The sequence below is a fragment of the Drosophila mauritiana genome, chromosome 3R, assembly GCF_004382145.1.
Source record: "Drosophila mauritiana strain mau12 chromosome 3R, ASM438214v1, whole genome shotgun sequence".
In the NCBI taxonomy this organism is placed as follows: Eukaryota; Metazoa; Arthropoda; class Insecta; order Diptera; family Drosophilidae; genus Drosophila; species Drosophila mauritiana.
This window is the reverse complement of record NC_046670.1, coordinates 3,953,641-3,979,192: the sequence shown is the minus strand read 5'-3', so window position 1 is coordinate 3,979,192 and position 25,552 is coordinate 3,953,641. Positions and strand designations below refer to the sequence as shown.

General features: G+C 43.0%; 7 protein-coding genes across 7 annotated transcripts; 3 read left to right on the top strand and 4 right to left on the bottom strand.

Annotated features, from left to right (window-relative positions):
- Positions 1–1,621: 1,621 nt before the first annotated feature.
- Positions 1,622–2,451, bottom strand: LOC117144385 (larval cuticle protein A2B-like). The gene is made up of 2 exons (XM_033309519.1): positions 2,388–2,451; positions 1,622–2,332 (listed from the first exon to the last, which is right to left on the bottom strand). Exons 1-2 carry the CDS (start codon positions 2,397–2,399, stop codon positions 1,709–1,711), a joined length of 636 nt encoding a protein of 211 aa, XP_033165410.1. The 5' UTR covers positions 2,400–2,451; the 3' UTR covers positions 1,622–1,708.
- A 1,309-nt stretch (positions 2,452–3,760) lies between these two features.
- Positions 3,761–10,600, top strand: LOC117145079 (cuticle protein-like). The gene is made up of 4 exons (XM_033310596.1): positions 3,761–3,833; positions 3,910–4,604; positions 9,768–9,843; positions 9,908–10,600. The coding sequence occupies exons 1-4, from the start codon at positions 3,822–3,824 to the stop codon at positions 10,547–10,549; spliced, it is 1,425 nt and encodes a 474-aa protein (XP_033166487.1). The 5' UTR covers positions 3,761–3,821; the 3' UTR covers positions 10,550–10,600.
- Positions 10,601–12,615: 2,015 nt separating this feature from the next.
- On the bottom strand, positions 12,616–13,370 carry LOC117144387 (larval cuticle protein A2B). The gene is made up of 2 exons (XM_033309521.1): positions 13,326–13,370; positions 12,616–13,263 (listed from the first exon to the last, which is right to left on the bottom strand). The coding sequence occupies exons 1-2, from the start codon at positions 13,335–13,337 to the stop codon at positions 12,676–12,678; spliced, it is 600 nt and encodes a 199-aa protein (XP_033165412.1). The 5' UTR covers positions 13,338–13,370; the 3' UTR covers positions 12,616–12,675.
- A 1,042-nt stretch (positions 13,371–14,412) lies between these two features.
- Positions 14,413–15,160, top strand: LOC117144386 (larval cuticle protein A2B). The gene is made up of 2 exons (XM_033309520.1): positions 14,413–14,424; positions 14,546–15,160. Exons 1-2 carry the CDS (start codon positions 14,413–14,415, stop codon positions 15,158–15,160), a joined length of 627 nt encoding a protein of 208 aa, XP_033165411.1.
- Positions 15,161–15,986: 826 nt separating this feature from the next.
- LOC117143719 (larval cuticle protein A2B) lies at positions 15,987–16,615 on the top strand. The gene is made up of 2 exons (XM_033308517.1): positions 15,987–16,050; positions 16,109–16,615. Exons 1-2 carry the CDS (start codon positions 16,039–16,041, stop codon positions 16,550–16,552), a joined length of 456 nt encoding a protein of 151 aa, XP_033164408.1. The 5' UTR covers positions 15,987–16,038; the 3' UTR covers positions 16,553–16,615.
- Positions 16,616–18,696: 2,081 nt separating this feature from the next.
- Positions 18,697–19,549, bottom strand: LOC117143928 (larval cuticle protein A2B). The gene is made up of 2 exons (XM_033308845.1): positions 19,499–19,549; positions 18,697–19,299 (listed from the first exon to the last, which is right to left on the bottom strand). Exons 1-2 carry the CDS (start codon positions 19,508–19,510, stop codon positions 18,745–18,747), a joined length of 567 nt encoding a protein of 188 aa, XP_033164736.1. The 5' UTR covers positions 19,511–19,549; the 3' UTR covers positions 18,697–18,744.
- Positions 19,550–20,531: 982 nt separating this feature from the next.
- LOC117144740 (pupal cuticle protein Edg-84A) lies at positions 20,532–21,196 on the bottom strand (the record flags this gene model as incomplete). Its single annotated transcript, XM_033310093.1, has 2 exons — positions 20,532–21,086; positions 21,137–21,196. Coding segments are annotated over 2 exons (615 nt in total), but the record flags the coding sequence as incomplete, so codon positions are not given.
- Positions 21,197–25,552: the final 4,356 nt, after the last annotated feature.

Sequence of the window (25,552 nt, the reverse complement as noted above, 5' to 3'; positions counted from 1 at the left end):
TAAATAAGGTTTTAGTCAAGTAAGGGTCATCAAATTCCTTAGACCACCTTTTTATAAAACCAAGCACATTTATTCAATATAGTGAAACGCTCAAAAGCCCTCCGAGTCACGTCATTAACTAAGAAGATTTCTTTTATCCCGAATTGCACTGCAGGGAACCGAAAAAACATCTAATGCCTTCATGCAAAATAACGACATTTTTAACAAGTGACTAACTAATTTTAATGAGGGTTTACTAAAAGCTTCTTGTATTTTAGCAATTCAATGCAAATAATTTTAATAAGTATACTTGTACTCGTAAATTGCAAGGGTATACAAGATTCGTTGAAAAGTATGTAACATGTGGTAGTGGCTACGCACACGCTTCAGATAAATGTTTTAATTTTTTTTTAATTTATGGCTTTCAATTTATCAGATAAGTAACGGGTATGTGATAATCGAGACAATCAACTATAATATTGTCTTTTATATATTTGTTCGGACACCTTTATAAACTTGCATGAGAAATTGGTTATATATACATAGATATATATTTTGTAACGATTTTTGGGTGTCAGTTGACATATATTTTAAAATAATTAAATGCTATTTGATATCTTAAAAATTGAATTTTAAGAACCAAAACAATAAACAATCTGTTCCAGCATTTAAACACAGTTCACCTGCTATCAGTAGAAGACTTGATCACAACCCGAAAGAAGTTAAACAACGAAATTAAAAGGCAGCTCAATATTGAGAGATGTTAAGGATTTGGTGAGACGATTGTAAACAATTTGCTGGAAAATACTTGAACTTAGCATTGCTCTAAGATCAGGAATCAATAAGCTCGATTCTATTATGAAATACCGTGGTTATGACGTCTATAGTAGTGCTACTTATGAAGGTCACTGCATCTCAGCAGTCAAAAAACCGATGTTTACGTGATAAGTGCTGCAATACGCCGAAATTGCAAACTCCTTCACGAAAGTATGCTGTTTGTGTATGCTTGAACATTTTAAAAGGATTGAACAATCACAGCAAGTTTCATAGATATTTTTTTTTAATGAGGAATATAATTTTCTATGCAATAATTCTAATTAGTATGATTCTATACGAATTTCTTGGAAGTGTACTATTTCTGAATGGACTTAAGTTTGTAGTCCCCTCTATCCCATTGTTTTAATATAAAAAATTGTTGGTAATAGGTACAAGCAAAATGCGAAATGGGAAAGCCGATGAAGTTCCGTCTAGCAAAATCAAATCGAAATCCGGCAAACGAAAAAATCGTTTATATTATATGTCCGTAAATTGCTTTTATAAGCACACATGAATATTTCACACCGATCTGATTATGATTTATTATTCGTTGATAGGATTGGCCAACGTCCAGACCCGAATCGAATCATAGCGGGTGAAGCAAATAGATATCTCAATGGAATGGAACGATTGAAAGAAAAAATTCAATTTTACTTTAAAACTAAAAGTTTGGAATTTCAATGTCGCAGCCTAATTCAATTAATTGGCCACACAGCCACTCTAATTTAGCCCTCACGAAGCAAAAGTAATTAAATTGTATTGGCTCGCGAATCGAATTGAGCCCCAGGAAGTACATATCCTTTGGGACGGATACAATGAAATAACCTTTTTAAATGTGAAATATATGTTTATATTTAGTAGTCGTTCGTAAAACTATAACAAAAAAGGGCTAGTCAATGCGGAATGTCAGTTCTTAGTGATGGTAGGCAACAGCGGGGGCGGCATAGTGAGTGGGAGCAGCGTAGTGGGTAGGAGCAGCATAGGTGGCATACGCAGCGGGGGCAGCATAGTGAGCCACTGGGGCAACAGTCTTGACCACGGCGGGAGCAGCGTAGTGAGCAACTGGAGCAACGGTCTTGACCACAGCGGGAGCAGCGTAGTGGGCGACAGCAGGGGCGGCGTAGTGGGCAACGGGAGCGGCGACGGTCTTCACAACTGGGGCAACGGCGACGGCCTTGACCAGGGGCTCACGGTTCACGACGGCGTTGAATCCGTTGATGGGGTCGGCGGTGTACTGGACGGTCCTCTTGTAGCCGTCGGCGTCGATCAGGGAATACTCGCCGCGGACCACATCTCCATCGCGCTCCTCCACCTGTCCCTTGTTGTCGCCGGTCAGCTTGTCATCGACTCCGTAGGAGAAGCGGTACTGGGGATGGGGGTCGTACTCCTCAGCGGCCTTGACCACGACCTTCTGGGCGACGGCCACGGGGGCGTGTGCGTACGTGGCCACCGCTGGGGCAGCATGGTACACCTGTGGGGCGGCGATGGGGGCATAACCGGCGCTGGCCACGGCGACGAAGGCGAGGGCGAAGACGAACTGTGGAATATATTTGTTAGAGAAACGGGTTATGTTAGGATACCAGAGGACTCACCTTGAATGCCATTTTAAAAGGTTTTTGGAGTCCTGGGTTAGTTCTTTGCGGAAACGGTGCTGAGGGCTGAATGATACGGTTTCTGGCCGGCCAGCGGTTTTATAGCTCCCGCTTGCAGTTTCTGCTCAGGTGAAGCGAGGTGCTTACGCTTGGCCTTCTGAATATCATGCTCCAAATTAGCGCGAAGTCACCGCTCTGCGAAGTCAACGGCAAAGTCGACAGAGACGCCGGCAGAGAACCAAGAGAGGAGAAGGGATTTGCGAATGCGAAATGCAGTTCAATTATTTAGAAAGGATTCGGCGGATTCGCGCGGGATTTCCCTTCTGCCAGGTGCCCACGTTAAAATTGGTAGTTGGGAATGGGTTGCATCTGCTAATAGCGTTTCGATTATCCAAGATTATTAAAGGATGGGATCGTGGATGTCGGATGGGTGGCCTTGATTCGCCCAGACTTCGCAAAAGGGCATTTATTTTGAATGAGGCAGCTATTTTACTATATACAGAAATAATCCATTGTGTAATATATTTTTAACGTCCATGTTGTTCTAAGATCCATAAACGCCAAACACCCAAGTGTATATCCGGTAAATGGTGAGTGTTGATAGAATGTTAGGTATTTAGATTTAGTTAAGTAGTTATGTTCCTTAGGATACTAGCGCATACCCATAGCACAACATAATGTGGCAATTGATTACCAGCTCAGCTTTTAGTTTTTGGAACATTAGTTTTCAGTAGTAATAACCAATTATAAAATGAATGTTAATCTTTTTTTCAATAGTTTTTTCTTATTCAGCTCATTGTAAAGTTCATTCAACTTCTTAAAAGAATGTGTGGTACCTTTTTAAACTTAACTAAGATTACAATTACGAGGGATTACAAATCCGTTCGTTTAATTATAATTATATATTTATAGAGTATTCAAAAAATATTAATCAGATTGCACAGTGAACTCTAAAGATAAGGAAATCTTTGAAAAAACCCACTAAAAATTTGCGATTTGCTCTGTAAGAAAAAAATACATAATCAGTATATCTTCTTAAAGCGATCTTATACAGCGTTATATAACGAAGTAATTAGCCACACATTGCGGCCGGCCAAGCCCTTTCGGTATTAAGCAAACCTTTCCCCAAAGATCTTTCACTCTTTCGGTGCTGACGGGTTTAGAATCTGTGGCCAAAAGCATTTGCACACCCACAGAGCTTAGCGCCGCGAACAGGAAGTACAAGTTATTGCCCGACAACAATCGCAGTCGAGAAGCATTTAATATATTTCGCTGTCACCGCGAAAATAACGCGTGCTGTCGGCGTATTGGGCCAAAGCAGAGCAGAGCTGGCAGCTTGATTTACTATAAAAGTTGTCGATCGGGCACAGAAAAGTATCATTCGCAGATCCAGTTCACTTCTGTAAAGAACTACCAATCAGCACTCCTAGCAACATGGCCTTCAAGGTGAGTCATCTCGATGGAAATCCGGGATCAACTGTATACGAAAATCCGGTTGGATACCTAACGCTCTTGATTTTAGTTCGTCTTCGCCCTCGCCTTCGTCGCCGTGGCCAGCGCCGGTTATGCCCCCATCGCCGCCCCACAGGTGTACCATGCTGCCCCAGCGGTGGCCACCTACGCCCACGCCCCCGTGGCCGTCGCCCAGAAGGTCGTGGTCAAGGCCGCTGAGGAGTACGACCCCCATCCCCAGTACCGCTTCTCCTACGGAGTCGATGACAAGCTGACCGGTGACAACAAGGGACAGGTGGAGGAGCGCGATGGAGATGTGGTCCGCGGCGAGTACTCCCTGATCGACGCCGACGGCTACAAGAGGACCGTCCAGTACACCGCCGACCCCATCAACGGATTCAACGCCGTCGTGAACCGTGAGCCCCTGGTCAAGGCCGTCGCCGTTGCCCCAGTTGTGAAGACCGTCGCCGCTCCCGTTGCCCACTACGCCGCCCCTGCTGTCGCCCACTACGCTGCTCCCGCTGTGGTCAAGACCGTGGCTCCAGTTGCTCACTACGCTGCTCCCGCTGTGGTCAAGACCGTGGCTCCAGTTGCTCACTACGCTGCTCCCGCCGTGGTCAAGACTGTTGCCCCAGTGGCTCACTATGCTGCCCCCGCTGCGTATGCCACCTATGCTGCTCCCACCCACTACGCTGCTCCCACCCACTATGCCGCCCCCGCTGCCACCTACACGTCGTACTCGGCTCCCGCCGTCGCCTACCACCACTAGATCCTGGCTATAATCGACGCTGTACATATATAGAATTGTTGGCTTTATTATTACTGTTCATTTATTTATTGACAGCACCAATAAAAAAATGCATACAAGTATGTAGACATATCTCGAAAGACTAGAGTGTTTTGAGTTGCTTTTTCAGAGGTAGATTCCTGGCAAAGGACTCTCAGAGGTCGTTCACATTGTCCTGTTCTGGTTTGCATTATTTATGTGCTTGTTTTCATAACGAGTTCTTGCCTTCAGTGTGCGAAAAAGTTCACAGACATCGTAGGAGCCAGCCTCGCCGAAGGATTGCTGCAGTCTTAGGGCAATGCAATTCCTGTGGTGCTTTTGGTGGTGCAGTCTGGACTTTTGTTAAGATCCTTCAGGGATGCTGCCAGGGGCAACGAACTGCTTTGGCCTGCTTGATGATTTCGTTACGAATGCGGATCTTGATCCTGATCCCGATCCCCTGTCTGTCTGAAGGGCAGACAAATTTCTGAGCTTTGTGTCGGTCATTTCCATTTAAATGGCAGGACTCGTCCACCGCAATGCAAAGAGAATCCCTTTGTTGTTAATTTTTGTAATATAAAACGGAAATTATGGGGTCATGACTTTACTTGCCGGGTGATAAATGGCCCTACCACTCATCGGGGGAGCTGAGATCTGAAACTCTGACTTTTTCTAGTTTGAGGCAGAGTTTTCCCACAGCTGCCATTGAAAGTTTAGGGGAGCTAGGCAGCGCGCACCTGTTGTTTTTTCTAAAGAACGATTCTGAATTTAGGGCTCAGAGTTCTGAAGGGGCCGTCCAAGGTCAGACTTCGAGTGTAATCTCAGCTAGCCAACTGCTTCCTTCGACATCACCCTTTTTTGAAGCCGAAGTCCGACTAATCAAGTGGAAGATTTCTGATTTTGGGTGCTCCGGCTCGTCGATACGCAGCCAAAACCCTTCTCAACTTAACCATCGTCATTATCATCCAGAGAGCAGAAAACAACAATGCAAACTGACAATGCAACCGGGCAAAAACAGAAAGCACAAGCCCAAGGAAAACAAAGGGAATAGGGACAAAATCAAGAAACATGCCCGACGAAGTGAGTTAAAGGATCGTCGAACCTCAGCGGGGTAAACAGGCTTTTGATCGCCGACTTTCGTATAAATAGCAGGCAGGGACTCCTTGTTGGCTCATTCAGTGTTTTGTGTTGAGTCCGAGAGGTTCGCGATCGGGAGCAGCTTGCGATCGCGCCCTGGGGTCAGTCAGACCAATCCAGCCAGCAAAAACTCACCTTTGGATACAATTATTCTGGATACAGCCTGCATCCACACAACCAAATGGCAGATACGTAGAGGTAAATACAGGGAATGCGTGTTAAATTGAAAGTTACAATAAAATATTTTATTGATTGTTTTCAGAATTAACCCTTCTGTATCGGCCTTGCAGCTGCTAACTAAAGATAATAAAAAAACCTATGGACTCGGCCACCACCACATCCCACATCAGCACCCAGTTGTTGACTATGAACACCCGGATCCGTCCAAGAACTAAAAGCTAGGGCTCCTTCAGGGCTAGCATCTGGTCAGAACTCCTATTGGCACTCATCACGGAACATTGAATCGTTGGAGGCCGCACAACACCGCACATCAGCCATCCACCACCCATCCATCCATCACCCACCAAACGTCGTCTCGGCCCTTTGGACAAAATTTACATTTGAGTTTAAGTTTAGGTGTAAACAATAAACAAAAAACAACAATAGGCTACCAAAAAAAGCGAAAAAATCCCATCGAGTATTTATTTTTCGGGTTCCTATCTGGATTATATCGGCTTATCCGTAATTGATCAGATTGTTAGACGATGATCAAGAACTTTGTCAAAGGTTTAGTTAAATGCCAACAGTTTATTGAACTCGTGGTTGCAGACGTTCTGGAAATTGTTTTATTTCTTAATTGTGACGATTAGTTGTTTGTTCGGCAAGGCATTGTACAATTCTATAAGGTTAATTTAATATTTTTTATAACTATCCTGGACACACCCATATTTTGTACCTTATTCGTCACCTCCGTGACTTTTACTTTGCAGTGCGATCTTAAAAATAGTACTCAAATATTTCGTTATTATCTTACAAGAAAGGCCACCGTACGAACAATAATTTATGTGTATCAAGGTCAGGTCCGGCAGCAAAGCCTATAAACTGTATGTGAGCCGATTGCCACCAGAAGAAATCCAGCAAACAGTCAGCAGATTTCAAAGGTGTACGCACAGGTGCTGCTGCTGTTGGTGTGGCGACTACTGCCAAAATTGAGACATGAATAAAAAATGGTAAGTGGACTGGTTTCTGTGCAAGTTTAATTGGCATTATTCGAGTCGCCGGCTGGACAGCGGTTACTCCGCACTGTAATCGCCATAAACTATTTCCAGCTTAACCCTTGGCAAAGTGCGCTCGCCGATGATTAGGCCAAACAAGTGCCAGTGCTCAAGTGCTCGGCTGGAGTGTTTCCCTCGGAAATTAAGCAAACTAAATTGTAATTAACAGACGTTTTTTCAACAGTTGTCCAACAGAGACAATGCCTTCCAGTTAGCCGGCCGATGACGGTCAGCAGGCTACCGAAGTGATTACTTTTATTATTTTCAATACAAATTCGTTCCGTTGGAATTTTTTAATTCGGCGCAGCATTGACCCCACAGTGGGATTCGTGGCTGGTCAGGGGCGGAAAAGGCTGCTAATTAAATTAAGCCGATCTGAGGGCCACTCCTACTTCCTAGCCTATCCTTCGGGGATACGGCTGTGCCACGGATATACATTTTCCAACATTATTTGGGTTTTAGCCGGCACTCGACTTCGACACCCGGACACCCGGACATCCAAACAGCTCAACCAATTTCCAGCAAACACTCGGCCTGGTGATCAATCTTAAATTTTCACCGCTTCTGTCAGAAATGTGCGTAGTCGACGACATGGGACGACATCGGCATCATGTGGCTTAGTTGTCCTGGTCCAGCACCTCTCTCCCAAATACCTTAAAACGCTGACAGGCAAAACCCAAAATGCTGGTTGACGAATGAGGCCGAGGCGGGTGAGTTTTCTCTGGGGAAAGTCGCAAGAATACCGTCTGCATGCACCCGAAAAACTCCTGAAATGAACCATGAATGGCGGCACTTTTACTAATAAAATATTGTCAAATATGTTATTGCTTCACAGTTATATGTATGTGTAAAATATTTTTTATTTTTAGAATACTTATAATAGTATTAAATATTCATTTCTTAAATGTAAATACATCTAGAAATATTTAAACATATTCAAACATATCTCCAGCCAACCAAAGAAATGCTATCATTGGTCTTTCGGACGCAATTAAGTGCACCATATACTTATACTAAAAAATTATTGGTAAACATATACAACATGCATTGGCAAAATGATTTCAGGTAGGAAAATGCATAAGTAAACGTAAAATATATATGAGTTTCCGAAAGTAAAGCCTTAATTTAATTTAAAGATCATATATATCTTACTGGCTTTATTTCAAACGTATATTTATGATTTTTGTTTTAAATATTAATTTTTCCCTAAATGTAAATGATTTCATTGTAAAGCTGAGTGACATTTCTTAATTAAATCAATTACAAATACAAACAAAGAACTTCCTTCCTTAGGCATTAAAATGCATTAAAATTTCTCGTGGAATTAAAATTTCCCGGGAAAAGAACACATTTGATCGTCATGTGACTAAGCACGTAGGCTAGTAGCGTACTAACTTCCGGTTGGTATTTCATTTTGTATCTAACGGATCTAGTTTACCGGCATTTCCCTTCCAATTCTAGCACCCATTCCTACGATGACTTGGTGGAATAGAAGCGAACGGGAACTGGTTTGACTCGCGGCCAGACGCACGTCAGACGAGATTTGAATCGTTCTTATAATCTGTGGACTCATTGTTTGATTGTCGGGTAATGAGCTCGGACCTTTTGCACAACAATGGCGAGTATCAAATTTGTTAATTAAAGCGTTTGCTTGAAAGTGAAATGAAACTAAATTTAATTGATGTGAATTGAAATTGAAAATGAGTGACTGATTAAATTGGCCTTAAGCGGTCATTGCTACCAGGACTTGTTTTTTAATATATTAATAGATTAGTCGTCACAAATAAATTAAAGTTCCCAGTTAAGATATTTAATATCCAAGCGGGGTTTTTTCATGAGAATCATTTGATAGCTGGATTCATTGATAATAATATCTCTAATTGGTTACGAGTGTGAAAAAGATATTGATATAAAGCTCATAGTCCAATTAAACGTTACGGTAATCAATTTTTATATAAATTAAAATCTACATTGGGCAGTCATTGATTTATTTATCTATTTTATAAATGTACCACAAATGATTTAGTTTAGCCAAAAGAAACATATAATTGTGATACATTTGAGTACTTTTTTACTTTGGCAACGACCTTCAAATGAAATTCTTTCGTCGCCAGCCCCCGCACAATTTATTACATCACTTGGTCGCCGGTTGAGTCACTTTCCTGCCCAATTCGATTTCGACCATGATTGAGCACTTACCAATGCCACAATTATAGCTGTAAAGCTGAGAGCAGAAAGCTTCAACATGAAAGCTCAAACGTTACTTGTTCACTTATCCATGTGAGGTGATCATGCATCTTTTTTGGGTCATTTACCATGGGGAGGATAGAGGAGGTGTGTCTCCAGATGTATGTATTTCTCTATTTTTACCGAGTGTGCGCGTTTGTGTCAAGTGCAATGCTGTTCATCGATCAAGCAGCGATTTATTGGGTTACTTACATGACTTGAGTGTGCCCCACAACCGCAAGCCTCAATCCCCCGATCTTCAAGCCGCTGAACCGCGGCGGGTTGCTCGCTTAAGTCTTTTGTTTGTAACGACTTTGGTTGCTTTGTCCGCTATTCGCCGTCCGTTTCCCATTCATAACAATAGCGAAATGGGTGTGACTCGTGGGTGCAAATCTTTTTGGGTAAATCTAGCGATCGGCGGAGAAGGAGGCATGCAAATGAATTACGATCGAAGTGATTTTTGTAAGCAACCGAGTTAAAAAGTGAAAGAAAGGCCGGCGGAGAGACAATGGGCCAACGAAAATTTCGTCTATAAATACAAATGCATCGGCGGTTCAATTATTATTCAAAGCACGCACTCCACAGAAGGAGGACACAGTCTCGCTTCTTTCGCTCTGCAATTTGCCAACCAACCTCAAACACTCGCCAAATGGCTTTCAAGGTAAGCCAAGGCTGATGTAATTTGCACCTTGGCAACAGACTATACTGATTTCTTACCATTCCAGCTCGTTGCTCTGGTTTCCTGCTGCCTGGCAGCCGTGTCCGCTGGACTTATTCCTGTGGAGCAGCACGAGCAGCATCCCCAGCTGTACCAGGCCCACCAGCCCCAGCATGTGATCTACCAAAAGCAGCACGAGATCCATCCCCACGGCCACGAAGTGTATCCCGATGACCCTCATCCCAAGTACAACTTCGCCTACGATGTGCAGGATGCGCTCTCCGGGGACTCGAAGAGCCAGGTGGAGTCCAGGGATGGTGATGTGGTGCAGGGAGAGTACTCCCTGGATGATGCCGATGGCTTCCGTCGCACTGTAAAGTACACCGCCGATTCCGTCAATGGATTTAATGCCGTTGTGCACCGCGAGCCCCTGGCCCATGTGCACCACAAGGTGGTGGCTGCTGCTCCTGTTCAGTACCACCACGCCCCTGCCGCACCAGCTGCCGTCATCAAGAGCTATTCTTCCCCCTCCCAGGCCTATGTCGCTCCCACCTACGCAGCCCCTGCCTACACCGCCCCCGCCTACACCACCCACCAGGCTGAGCAGCCACAGGAGCAGGAGCACCAGCAGCACCACTATGCCAGCTACGAGTCACCCGCCCACTCCCAGGCCGCCCACGAAGGTCATGAGTACTACCACCACCAGTAAGGGGTTTCCAGCCACAGATCACCTGACAAGCGAAAGTATTATTATCGTGCATCCCATTATGAGAACTCATTTAGCTCATTAACCTAGTTCTGTTGATTAGACGTAACCTGTTTGTAAATATTCTCAATAAAACTTTCACATATTATGTAATATGATTTGTTATGAACTTTCTGGATGTATGATATGCATTAGTTTCAGGATAATTAATTTAAGAAATTGGCATTATTGAAAAGAAAAGGAAATTTCTAAGACAACAATAGTTTGTTTAAAGAAAATTATTCAAATTATTTTGAACAAAGTTAAACAACTTATTGCTTAACTTGAAAAATTCATTTAAAAATACCCTAAAGATTGACTCGGATTTCTTTGGTACCTAAATAAAGTTTCTCAAAAAAACCTTCGAGACTTTGCCACTGGAATGTCAAGGACAGAGCACTGCCAAATGCTCGAATTAATGATTCGCATTATTTCATATCCAAACGCCTTAAGCTGACCTGATTAGGAATGTATTCATATCGATTCGTGTTCTCTAGGGATTACATTCAGCAATAACCATCTCAAGCCAGCTTACCGATCCATGTGAGTCTGCCTTATAAATGAAAAGTGCGTACAAAAAGAACAATTGACATTAATTTTATGAAGTGTGAGATTTACATTTTAAGCACTTGGCTAGTATTTCCCGATTGGTCATGATTAGCGTGGCAATTTAGCGCGAATATGTGTCCGTGCTCGATTTTCGCACTTCAATGGAGAGGGGTAAATCGAGACCGGTTTTTAGACTTGCCAAAATATCCGGTAGCAACAATCGCACTTTTTGCCATTTTAATGTCGCACACAAATTGAATCTCAAATTACTTGGGACATATCAAGTCCGACAACAACTACGTATACGACTATACAGGCTCTGCCGCTGACTCGGACCCGAAATATGTGTGTCCAATTGCGGCCAAGAAATAATTTGCTCCACATTTCCCACACAAAGGTCTAGCGCAACCACATTAGCCAGACCTCTTGGCCTTTCGCTCCTCTTTGTTGGCCAGCTGGGTTGCTCGGCTTGGGCTTGGCTTTGGCAACGGTTGAGTGCCGGCACAGGGGGATAATAATCGACAGCCTCGGCACTGGCCAATGCCCACCTTGGATCCCATTGAAATCACAACATGTGATATCTTGTTAAATACGCTCAAAAATTATGGTATTCTTATTTAAAGCTTAAGGAATCTAGCTTAGGTGAAACTAATTATATACTGGTTATTTGTGGAATGAAAGGTTGAAAAAGCGAACCTATACAATGTGTACATTCTTCATCAGGATCCTGCTCCCTGTCCGTCTAGCTGCTCATACTCAATATGTCGAGAATTATTAAGCAAACTTGATATCTACAGCGTATCTGATAGTCTATTTATTTAGCTTAGTTTGCTCCCCAGGAGTCCCAACTTGTCATAATAATGATAAGATAGCCGCGAAGAGTATATATCATATAGGTTCAACAAAAATATATATAAAATAATATAGTTTACCTATTACTCTCAATAATTACCTTTTATTTAATACTTATAGAGTGAATCTTCTAATTCTAAGTCTTTCAAACTTTGTGTTGACTCTGCAAAGCTGAATTGACAACCATTTTTGCAATACAGCTATTACTATAATGTTTTTTAATAATGTTTTTCCATATAATCCTAGTAGAACAAGTTAAAAGACCAAAAACAAAATTCGAGACATCATCAATACCCTTTCAATTTAATGATGGCTTTAGAAGGGAACATTTTATTTAAGCCAGATATTTGAGAAATATACATATTTTTTTTTTTAAGATTTTGCAGTATTTTGTATAAGTATTATATATGGTTTACACATTCAATTGAAACCCATTAGGGTGTCATTAATAAAAACGCTATGTCCGTGACTCAATTTTATTCGGATAAAACAAATCCGAAATTGTTTCAGCTGCCGTTGATTAATTTCAATAGATGCAGATTTCTTTTCATTAAATTATTCAAATTCCAATAATCCACTGGGTCTTAAAAAAATCAAAAAAAGCATTTGTAAAAATATTTGTGTGTATTTGTAGGAGGCAATTGTAAAACTATAACAGTAATGGGTTGAGAAACGTAAAATGGCAGTTCTTAGTGGTGGTAGGCAACAGCGGGGGCGGCGTAGGAGGTGTAGGTAGCGGGAGCGGCGTAGTGGGCAACTGGAGCCACGGTCTTGACGACAGCAGGAGCAGCGTAGTGGGCAACTGGAGCCACGGTCTTGACCACAGCGGGAGCAGCGTAGTGGGCGACAGCAGGGGCGGCGTAGTGGGCAACGGGAGCTGCGACGGTCTTCACAACTGGGGCAACGGCGACGGCCTTGACCAGGGGCTCACGGTTCACGACGGCGTTGAATCCGTTGATGGGGTCGGCGGTGTACTGGACGGTCCTCTTGTAGCCATCGGCGTCGATCAGGGAGTACTCGCCGCGGACCACGTCACCATCGCGCTCCTCCACCTGGCTCTTGGAGTCTCCGGAGAGCGAGTCCTGAACATCGTAGGCGTACTTGTACTGGGGATGGGGATCGTACTCCTCAGCGGCCTTGGCAAGAACCGGCTGGGCGTGGGCAACGGCGACAGGTGCATGGGCGTAGGTGGCCACGGCGGGGGCGGTGTGGTACACCTGCTGGACGGGCAGAACACCGGCGCTGGCGGCGGCGATCAGGGCGAAAAGGGCGATGAACTGAAAGGGGGATAGCAGTTAGGATGTGGGGTCTTTGGCGGGGCTAAGTCCTCGGGGCGAACCTTGAATGCCATTTTGATTTGGATTGATTTGGCTGCTGCTGCTGTTGGTTGCTGGAAGGCAAAGTGAACTGTGAGGGCTACTGGGCCAACACTTGGCTTATATACCGAGATGGAGCTATTTCTTCAGCCGCTGCTACCATTGAATGGCCGAGCTCGCTTTTGCCGGCTGGCCACGCTCTTGGCGTAATTAGTGCAATTCATTTATGCTAAACGTGTGTGGAGAGGGAAAAGTGAAGCTTGAAGGCGTGCTCAATCTTTGTATCTCTGTGTTTTGTCATCAAATAACTTCAATTTATCCGAGAGATACGGAGAGCGTGCGCTGTGACACCACCGCTTCCTAAATCCAGTTAGCTTACAAGACAGTTAATATTGTGGCAAATAAGTCGCTTAAAAAGAAATTAGTTCAAAACATCTTAGACATCGTGGCTTTATTAAATTTAAATAATTATTTTATCACTCACTATTGATTTCCATAATTTTAAGGTAGTACACAGGAGAACAGCTTGATAACTTGATCAAAACTTTCTTAACACATTTGCATTATTTAATGTAGGTTAATAATGTTTTACAACTTTGTAGGAAGTGAGTTTTTAATATATAATAATCAAATTATGATCCCAACCTAAAATATTCATTATGCCCTACCAAGTCAATATTTTGGATACAAGCTCAAAACATTTTTTATTAATTTGACTGGCAAGTATTTAAACTAATAATATCAGAACAATTATTTCTTTTTTATTATGATCAATTTATTTTGTTGTATTTTCCATTACAACAAAAAAAATTGAATAATATGCTTCCAAGTTTAAGGAAAATAGTAATTAAAATTAGCTTGGCGTAATCAATTAAGTGCAGCTGGTTATTTCGATCGATTGAGCACTTTCAAATTGGCAGAACTGAAGAAGGTGCGTGACAATTTTTACATGCCACCGGCGCCGCTCGAGGTGATGCGCCAAAAATGAATTCCAATTAGGTGTCATCAATGTCACCAAGTAGCGTATAAAATCAACGGCCCACAATGGGCCAGACATTCAGTGTTTGGCTTCGGCTCAAGACAGCAGTTAATCAAATTCATCCAACTACAATGGCCGCAAAGGTTTGTGCGATCAATTTGAGGATAAACGTTCCGGGGGACTACCAGTGGATTACCAGTTTCCTTCGCCTCATATTGACATCGTGGATAAAAGATCCTAAAAAGCGTGTAATTTATTTCACAGATTGTTATCGCTTTGGCTCTGTTCGCCGTGGCCCATGGCGCCGTCCTCAGAACTGCTGCTCCTGTGGCAGTGGCTCCTGCTCCGGTGCCAGTTTTGGCCAAGACTGTTGAGCTGGAGGAGGTTGATCCGCATCCTCAGTACACCTACAGCTACGACGTGCAGGACACGCTTTCTGGCGACAACAAGGGGCACGTGGAGGAGCGCGATGGTGACGTGGTCCGCGGCGAGTACTCCCTGATCGACGCCGATGGCTTCAAGCGCACCGTGACCTACACCGCCGATTCCATTAACGGATTCAACGCCGTCGTCCGCCGTGAACCCGTCGCCGCTGTTGTGGCCGCCGAGCCGGTGGTGAAGGTCGCTGCTCCACTGGTCAAGGCCGCTCCAGTCGCCCCCATCGCCCCTGTCGCCTTGGCCGCACCAGCTCCCATTGTGCGCTCCGCTCCAGTGGCCGTTGCTGCTCCTCTGATCAAGTCCGCTCCCCTGGCAGTTGCCGCTCCCTTCGTCCGCTCCGCCCCTCTGGCGGTGGCTGCTCCCGCTCCTGTTCTGCGTACCGCTGCCTATGCCACGCCTCTGCGGTACACCGCCCCCGCGTACACCGTCGCCCACTTGTAAATACCCATGCGACCTTTGTTATTCTGATAATAATAAAATGGGATTTGTTATGTTAATTTGAATTGTGGTTTTATTTGGGCTTAGAACTTAAGTTATATTTTTGCCAACACAATTGAATTTCAGTTTCAGCATTTCTCAAAGCATTATTAATTATTTCATTCATAATATTACCTCCAAAACCATCAAACGTATATAGTATATCTGCAGATATACTTTTTTTGTTACCCATTCCCACAGTATCATGATTTGACTAGCTATCCGTAAAAAATCCTTATTTAATACCTCAGTTTGTTTGCTTTTCTTAAGCGGACTAGTTAATTCTTGATACTTGAAGTGTGTATTAAATATAAATATATTTATTAAATTCGTCTAATGTGCTTTTCAATTCAAAGTAAGTAATCAGTGTAGGTCAGTTCCAAGCGTGTTGAGCTGCCTGGTAACATGATATACCACTCAAGGCAGAATGGTGAAAGCGTTTGATTCGCAATAGCCCGCGGAGGGTCAGATAGACACCAAAATCCGAGGGTCTCTCCCAAGACACTAAGCCGCACTAGATTTGCATGCGGATTGCGGATTGCATAAAAGTATCTCTGGCCCCCGGCGTGGGCAGTTGTAATTGCCCATATTCCAGTCGATAAAGTAATAAGGTAAATAGCATAGCGGCAATACAATAATAAATGTATAAAATAAAAAGTGACAAAAATGATTTGCCCAGCAGCGAATTAATCAGTTTCAATTCGTTATTCGCATTTTGCCTTTGCACTCGTTCGGCGGGTATAAAAAGCAGTGCTCGTGGTCCAGTAAATCATTCCACAGCTTCACCGTCTTCGCAGCAGTTAACGGATAACCACCACCAGCCCTCCTCCAAGTTCAGAGCCATGGCCTTCAAGGTGGGTAATCCTTACATGACAGCCCGGTCCTTTCAATTACCCCTCATTCCTCCCGCAGTTCCTCGCTGTTCTCGCCCTCGTCTCGGCCGCCAGTGCCGGAGTTCTCCCCGTCCAGCAGGTGTACCACGCCGCCCCCGCCGTGGCCACCTACGCCCATGCACCTGTCGCCGTTGCCCACGCCCAGCCGGTTCTGACCAAGGCCACCGAGGAGTACGATCCCCATCCCCAGTACAAGTTCGCCTACGATGTCCAGGACTCCCTCTCCGGAGACTCCAAGAGCCAGGTGGAGGAGCGCGATGGTGACGTGGTCCATGGCGAGTACTCCCTCATCGATTCCGATGGCTTCAAGCGCATTGTCCAGTACACCTCCGACCCGGTCAACGGATTCAACGCCGTCGTCAACCGCGTGCCCCTGGATCACGTGAAGACCGTGGTGAAGACCGTGGCTCCTGTGGCCGTGGCTGCTGCCCCTATCCCAGTGGCCTACCACCAGCACCACTAAGGAACTCTCCTGCTGATTTGTTGAATCCGTTTGTAGATCAAATAAATTGTTGAATATTTGTAAGCTGAAAGAAATCGAGACGCATTTTTCTTTACGGTTTGTACGGGATTTCGCTCAAAAATTCGCTCAAATCAAAATATTATACATATATTGAAAAAAATATTATAAATCTAAAAATTACAAGTTACCCAAAAACACCCAGTAAACAACTTAAACTCAGGAAACAACTGACCATCAAATGGGAGCTTCACCAGTACCACCGAAGAATCGTCAATGGAGCCGCTTACTCTGCATCACCTTGGCTCCTCTTAAGTCCCTCTCCAGCATATGCACTTTGTAATCAATTTTCTGCCGGTAATAAGTCATTAAGGGCCCAAATTGATCAGGCGTTCGCGTCCGACCCATTTTACACCAATCAACGAAAATTGGGGTAGACATCCGATCGGAAAGAAACGCATCGATCGGAACAATTCAATAAAACCATCTGCGTCGAAGGCTTATTGAATTTAATGCATGTAATGCGGTCCGCTCTCGGAAACCAGTTAAGGTCACTAAGCTGCAGCTTTGAAGTGGCCAGAAACCTTTCGCCAAGTCCCTCGATTATTGGGCTCCACTTGAGAATGATATACGCGACATCATGGGACCCAAATTACATATTCTCCTTATCTGACCAGCCAGCCGCCTTTCCAGCCCGGACAAGTGCAAATATGCCAAGGTACCTCAAGGAGGACAGTAAACAGCGGACAACGGACGGCGAGGGTTAAGGTCAAAGTCAGTTGGCATTGTTAATTACCGTTGGAGCGAACGAACGGACTTGGCTGCCCATTTCCATTCCCATTCCCATGTTTAGCATGTAAGTACATCGGCCCAGAGATCCACGCCACCAGTTCAGATTTAATGGCAGCGCGCATGCGCAACTCGCGGCGAGGCACATAAAGTTAACCAGGCGAATTACAATCATGCTCGTGTCGCATTGAAACCAGACCAGACCAGACCTAAGGCCCCGTTTACACCGGCTCCATGAATGAGTAAACGACTTTGGGGCTTCCCTCTTTCAATTCCAATTTATATGCGCTGGAACCACTTTATGGACCTTACCCTGGTCGCTCTTCTGTCGCGCATTTTGTGCGTTCTTGGACGTGTTGGACTGCGGTTTCGCTGTCCACTTATGCGACATTACTTCATTGTTTCTTTATGGCGGCAGTGAGTGCTATTTTGTCAGTAGCTGTCGCTTAACACGCGTTCTTTCCTTCAGCGGCGACCTTGAAAGTGCTCGTGGGAGAGTGAAAGTGAAAGTTTTGGTTGTAGCGTACCAGAAGTGAATTAAATGAGGATTTTATCTGATTGTAATGTAGTGAATGTGGCAGAGAACAATACAATTTCGATGTTGGGAAACAAAAGAGCGTATTATTTTCACTTCTCATCAAGAGTATTATTTTATGAGGGCATTATAGAAACAACTTTAGACCGTATATTTGCAAGTATATATACCAAGCTAATATGTTCAAAATGCTTAATTCATATCTTTCAAATCATATAGTATTTATCATATCAAAATTATATCATATCTTTACAAAATATCCAAGTAAATAAGTAATTTAGCTGAACGTTTTTAAATGTCTAAGAAAAACAAAAAATATTACTTTCAAAAAATTATTTCTCATATCATATTTTGTACAAAATATCCAAGGAAATGAGTAATGTAGCTGAACGCTTTTAAATGTCTAAGAAAAACAAAAAATATTACTTTCAAAAAATTATTTCCTAAAAAACGTTGTAAATGTTCCAAATCCTTTATCAAAGGTTTGAAAGAGTAAGTTCTTTTTTTAATATTTTCATAATCTTATATGTGCTACGTAAATTTAAGCCCCAAAAAATACAAATTTGAATAGGTTAGGCCATTCATATGATATATCCGACGATTGTCATAATAACATCATTCGTTTGTAGCAAAATAATTGTTGCAAACAGAAGAACTGCTGGTCTGATAATTTGCGATATTAACACCCTTAGTAAAATAAGGTTAACCCGACAGATCCATACCCTGTATAGGTAATGAATTCAAATTCATTTCATTACAATTTTCAAAAGTAATATAAGCCAACTCGATATTCATTCAATTAGATCACATCCTTTATTTCAGTAACAACTAACGGCAATTATCGGGTCGTGGTGGCCTATTCCTGAGCATTTCAATAGGCGTACGAGATAAGAGGCGAAGCGAACTGGGTCTTGACGATGGCGGGTCCAGCGGCGACCAGAGGAGCGGCCTTGACGACGGGCGCGGGGGCGGCGTAGGCGAGGGGAGCTGGGGCAGCGGCGTAGGCGAGAGGTGCTGGGGCGGCGGCGTAGGTGGCGGTCAGGGGGGCGGCACGGACCACGGGGGCAGCGACGGCGGCACGGACAACTGGGGCTGGAGCGGCAACGACAGCAGCAGGAGCGGCGGCCACCAGGGGCTCACGGCGCACCACTGCGTTGAATCCGTTGATGGGATCGGCGGTGTAGTCCACAATGCGACGGTAGCCATCGGCGTCGTTCAGCGAGTACTGGCCCTGGACAACGTCGCCCTCGCGGGTCTCCACCTGGGTCTTCGAGTCGCCAGAGATGGCGTCCTTGACGTCATAGCCGTAGGTGTACTGCGGGTGGGGATCGTACTCCTGTACCTCGGCAACGGCGGCCAGTGGAGCGGCGGCGGGAATGATGCCAGCGCTGGCCACGGCGATGCAGGCGGCGAAAAGAATGGTGAACTGCAATTGTTCAAAAGAGTTTCTCAAATTAGTTTGACTATCTAAAACCGAGGGTTGTTCTTTTTAACTAATGAAGCATTTGTTTAAGCATTAGTTCCAGCTCCAAAAATGTAATAGAAATGGGAAATCGATTTCATTGAACTGATCTGTTGATTCATTGATCATCACTGTCTCCAACACTTTAGAACTGTGTCCTTACTTTGAATGCCATTTTTGGTTGTTTAGGTTGCTCTAGATACCGAATTTGGTGTTGAACTGATTTGAACAGCGTCCAACTGGGGCTTTTATACCGCCTCGATGGCACTCTGCCCGGGTTCGATGTCAGCGACGTGCACTTGCGTCACAGAGCCACGCCGCTCATATCAAATGCGAGACGCTCAAGACTAGAAGCGGCTCTTACTGGTGCGCTTAAGGGGAGCATGGTGGGGGGCGACCGGGCCATAATTTGAGGTAGGACGGCGGTGGGCAGCACGCTGCCAAGGCTGCGCGGTGACAAAGCCGCGGCGAGCATAATGCCTTCTTGATTGAATTGGACTTGAGCGGGCAGCCCAGCCGAATTAATATTGGCCTCAGAAGTCGCATACCCGAACGTGCACTTGGGGTACGGGTCCACGTCCACGTCCCCTGCCCCAGAAACCACCACCCCCACCCCCAATCGATCCAGCAGTAATGATGATCGGCTGCCATTTGCCTGCGCTTTCGAAAAGTGCTCGCTCGCTAATAGCCACCATATCGTATGCAGCGCATGCGCAAATGCATAACAACGGTTTTTCAAATTGGCTGTGCACTTGCCGGCCGAGGCACCCATACCGATTTCCAATCCCAGTCCCCTGGCCAGCAGATTTCGAGTAACCCCACTCCCCCACCGACGACCTTAAACGTTTGTTTGTGCTGGCTGTCGCTCCAGTTGGACGCTAATTGGATTTCGAGCTTAACTTTAGTGCGACACCTCACTTCCGAATGCCCACCCAAAAATAACAGAAGTGATTGCGGATGTTTTGGCGGCATGTGGAATGCCCATGACACGACTTTTAATGTTCTTACATATGGCTTTGGAATCACTATTGTTACTCTTTATAGGATAACCATACTCGTTGTGTATAAGCTTATGTTGTTATAAATGGAAAATATTTATGAGATATAAGATAGGTACTATATATCATATAGTATGAAAAGAAGAAATAAGGAATATATGGTAATCCACAGTTATTTTAAAGAGTTTTATTCGGGTTCTAGAACACATATGAAATGGCATGGGGATGATGGGCATGGTGCACGGTGGTCTTCAGCACGGGAACGTGATGAGAGACGAAGGAATGCGCCGGCGCTGAGTGATGCACGACATGGGTCACTGGGGCATGGTGGACTACTGGTGCAAAGGATCGATGCACCACAGCCGATGCCTGGGAAAGCGGCTTCAGGGCTGGCAACTTCTTCAGAGGCTTTAACTGAACTTTTGGAGCGACTGCTGTAGCCTGTGGTTTCACAACCACCGCGGCACTGGAAAGTGGTTCACGACGCACCACGGCGTTGAATCCACGGACATCATCGGCGGTGTAGTCGACGGTTCGTCTGTAACCATCGGCATCATTCACGCTGTACTGACCGCGGACCACATCGCCATCCCGAGACTCCGATTGGGACTTGACATCTCCTGTCTCTGGATCCTGAACATCATAGTTAAATGAGTACTGCGGATGCGAATCATAGGTGTCCTCACTTCCGGATGATTTCGCGGGCAGTAGACCAGCTTGAGCCAGGCCAATGAGGGTCACAAATATCGCAGTCTGTTCGTGGTCAAGGATTAGATATAGGCCAACACATAAAGAGCACGTACCTTAGTCAACATGCTGAACGTATTTTTAGGTTGAAGAATTAGGTTTCCTCCTGTCGGTAGTTGATTTTACACAAGTTCATTACGGTCCGCACATCGGCTTTTATAGGCAGCTTCCTTGCCGTCGACCCAGTGCCACAGTGCCCTGTTTCTGCATCTGGATCTTAACAAGGTCATCGCGGGGACCTCCAGCCCAGTCACTTTGTAGACCGCCTAATTGGCGTTGAGATGCCCCAACAAGTTTATCGGGCAATCGACAGGTTTTCAGGCCGTTTTTTACTTGCTGTCGGGATATGGGCTCCTTCCATAATTTCGTGGAGTCATTCCTCAACAAAATTCGGCGAATTTTTATGTTTTTTATTAACTCCCTTATTTAAGGACAACTTGCAAATGCAATAATAATCGCCATACTCAAAAAAAATCAATTTACGAAAAATCTATTTCAAATATCTGTCGACCGTCTTAGCGATGCGATTGTAATTAGGACAGGGAACATTTTTATTAAATATTTCCGATTGTTCGCAGACTGCTCAAATATGTCGCCCAAAATATAAGCCTTAATGCAAAGTTTGGCTTATCATATTTTAAATTAATAATGTACTGTTATGGCTCATTTGTTGTAGTATTAGATCGAAATAAAAAACCATTACCTTTTCGGAACAATTTTTGAATAATTATAGTCAGCCCAAAAGTATGCAGGAATATTTTTTCTTTCTGACCAACAGGTGGTGCTAAATTTCCTGATTTCGCTTTCCTTATAAATAAATCAAACAAATTCATACAGGTAACAAAACGGTGTACAAAAATGTTCTATATTGCCTTCGTAAAAATATTCGTTATTCAGTATAAAATGTAAATTTAATATGAATAAATATTAATTAACAAAATGCGTTTAACTATCTTACGAGACTAAAATGATAGCGCCTCAATTGTTTTTTCTTATCTGTTTTCTTCGCTATATTTCAATGCTACGATATTTGTAAATGTTCCAAAAGTATTTTACTTCCACCACGAGACTCACCCAAGTGTCTGCCTGCCTGCCAATCAACAAATAAATCCTATGGCTAAGCATTACTTCGACTTCCTTGTTCAGCTGCTTTGCACAAACATCGTACTTCTCCAGGGAAACAAGGGTAGATAGACTGTTGTAGCAGTAGGGGCTGTTTCATGGAGAAGTCTGCTCCGATTGGTTCGCTTCTGCTGCGAAGCGGATAAAGCGAGTGTGCAGACTGTTGTCTCGCTTTAACTTTATCCGATTCAAAAATGAAAGACTCTGGCCATGCCATAGGATTTTCTTAATGCCGGTTGGCTTTATTATCACTTACAAGCCGGTTTTATCATAAATTTGCATTTTAAACAGTCAAGGTCAATCACAAGTCCTTCTCCTATGTTTATCACGCTCAAATTACACAAAAGATTAAATTAAGTAAACATAATAAGCTTGTCATTTACAATCCATAATCTGTTTATTATCCACTGAAAGAAATTTTGGAAACTGACAAAGTTTTAATAACGCTTTTATTGGTTTTTTCCCAATAGTACTTTATTTTTGGAGCCCATGCAACAAACGCCAATTTGAGGACATTTTAGACGACTCTTTTAATATATCATATAACCATGTCCTAAAGGACACACATATAACATACTTAAAAAATCATCCATAAAAAGATAAAATTGAAATTAAAGTTTTTTGTGAAAATGTGAATTTTAGGGTTTAATACAGCGTGTAGGAGATGTTGTTGCAATGAGAAGGGAAAGATATACATATTTTTCTTTAGTAAACGTTTAACGTAAACTAGTCTCTCACATTTTAAGCTTTCTGCTTAAAACATTCCCGAAAATCATCTTTCTATTACAAATATTGTTAAAGGGGGTATGCGAAGTAATAAGTAAAACAAAAACTGTAATTCATTTTACTTAAGCGAATCTTGATATATGGAAACGTAATAGGAAAAAATCGTCTAATTCGTTCCTTTTGACCGTTTTCAATTTATGTGTGGGGAACTTATTTTAGCTCAATGTATAGACTGTCTAATTAATATATAAAAATTGGAGGAATATTTCATATAGAGAGGAACGAACCAAAAATATGTATGAAAGTAACTCATCTTTGTTGTATCATACTTTTGTAGCAGAAAACTGTAGTATTCTGTTGAACTCCGACGAAAATCATGTCTTATAAATTAAAGTACAAAATATTGGATGTTTATAAAAGGTTGCTTTAGCGGCTGTGGAATATAGCGATTTCTTTTTGGTTAAATTTGAAATTCTTAAATGTAAACCACATGCATTAAGTATTAAGTATTCAATTAGTATAAACGTATGTTTTTATATTTAAATTACATGAATTAAATTAAATTTAAAGTTCTTTGAAGTTTTTGTTCAATGTAAGGTGGATATACTAAGCCATATGGCAAATTTGATTTAACTAAATTTGTATGCTTTGAAAACAATATTAAATACTTAAGAATCGTTTAAATAGATTGAGTAAGTATTTAAAGGGTAATAAATATACGGTCCAATTTTGCACTGTAAAAAAAAAGGAGAAACTTTTACTATGTTTCGAGGCGACTCATGTCGCCGACTGGAAGCCACCGACTTATATTGAGGAATTTCTATAAAAACTCAAAAAATTAGGCGTCGACAATTACAGGTATCAATCAAGAACATACTGATCAAGATCCCCGCAAAGGCGTTTTTGAATTAGCCGAAAAATGAACATGTGATGAATTCAGCAACTGATTGGGGTAGGAAGCTTAAAATCCTATTCATAAACTTAATGAGTTCGCCTGGGCCGAATTTAAATTCAATTAAAGAGGTGGCGTACCAGTTAGGACGACTCTTGGCCCATATGCAACAGGCATCCGTCGCCGTCTCAGCAGAGCCTGATAAACTGAATTTGGTTAATTAATCATTACAGGAGCGAACAAAACGCCCGAGTCAAAAGCTGCACAAAACCGAAAGCCCAGGAAAGAAAACGAAACAAAAAAAATGGCACAAATATCGATTTACCAAAAATTACAAAGGAAACCCGAAAAGTACCGCCAAGTTTTGTTCTTGGAGCGGTGACAGTCGGCGCCGGGCAATCCATCAATTTGGTTGCACTGCCAATTACGCCAGTTACTCGTCACGTCACGTCTCGAAAACCGGCGGACAGCGGACAGCGGACATCGGCCAACGGACACCGAAAACCGGACAGATACGGGCTGCCGTGGGGAGACACCAGGCGGCACTCCAAGTTCTAGAGGTTTTGGAGCTGTGGCTGCGGCGCCCCCATCAACTTGGCGTCAGCTTGTGGTCAGTTTTCCACTATTCCGATCGGCTGTAGAGGCTTGACGCCTCTCGGGGCTGTTGGGAACGTCATCTAGCCCATATATCTTACTTCCGACGCTTTCATGGCGCTAAACAGACGTTGATGGCGCGACTTACAAATCCCCCGAAACCTATAAGGTGCGACGGGCACTTGACTGGACATTTATATGCACTTACAGGTGGTGTGGAAATCGCTTTTATGGTTAATCGATGATGATCTTTACAGATAAACATACATTTATATGGGGATTTAAGTGGATCATAATTGAACAAAGCTCTATCAGATCATGATCAGAAATAATACAGTTTATTGTTAGGGAAAGGGTAAGGAAATCAATGTGGTTTACAAAGGGTAATGCGCATTGTATATAATGCGTATATATACATGTCTTCATTTTATTTTTGAGCGTTTAATTATGTATTTATGTTTATCTTGGAATATTTTTAAATATAGAATGTTTATGTTATAGACTCAGGAGTGTCCATCTCTCGAGCCTACAAAAAATACTGGAAAGTATAGTTGCTTCGAATAGTCAATTCAAATAGGAATTCGTAAAATAAAAATAGAGAACTCTAATGTAATATATCGATAGATATTACAAGCAAGAAATTTTAAAAATATAAAAAAAGTGTTCAAGAGTGCGGTACGAGGAGATCATACGGACAGACGGACATGTCCAGATCAAACCAGCTATTGATCCTGATCAAGAATATATATACTTTATATTTATATACTTTATACTTTTTATGGTTATATTCCTTCTGCCTGTTACATACTTTTCAAAGTATCTAGTATACCCTTTTACTCTAAGGGTAACGGGTACGAAAAGAACTCATTAAAGTCGTTTTATTATAAAGTTTTAAATTTTGAAAAGTCATAAATTTACCATAAACATTATGCTGGATTTGCACAAAAGTGCCTTCGTACTATTAATACTACTATTAGTCTTATCGTAATTTCACCATAAAAGAAAGATCAGAGTATATATAACATGTTTATTGCAGAAATATTTTCGTGTAAGAGTAAACACATAGAGAAAGTAAGGTAACGGTTTGTGCCATATGTACATAAATATAAATACTTATACTTTAATGTTAAAGGCAATA

Coding starts and splice junctions, on each gene's coding strand:
- LOC117145079 (XM_033310596.1), top strand. Junction 4,605..9,767: donor CCCGCCGTCGCCTACCACCA/CTAGATCCTGGC, acceptor CGCACTCCACAG/AAGGAGGACACAGTCTCGCT. Junction 9,844..9,907: donor CTCGCCAAATGGCTTTCAAG/GTAAGCCAAGGC, acceptor TTACCATTCCAG/CTCGTTGCTCTGGTTTCCTG.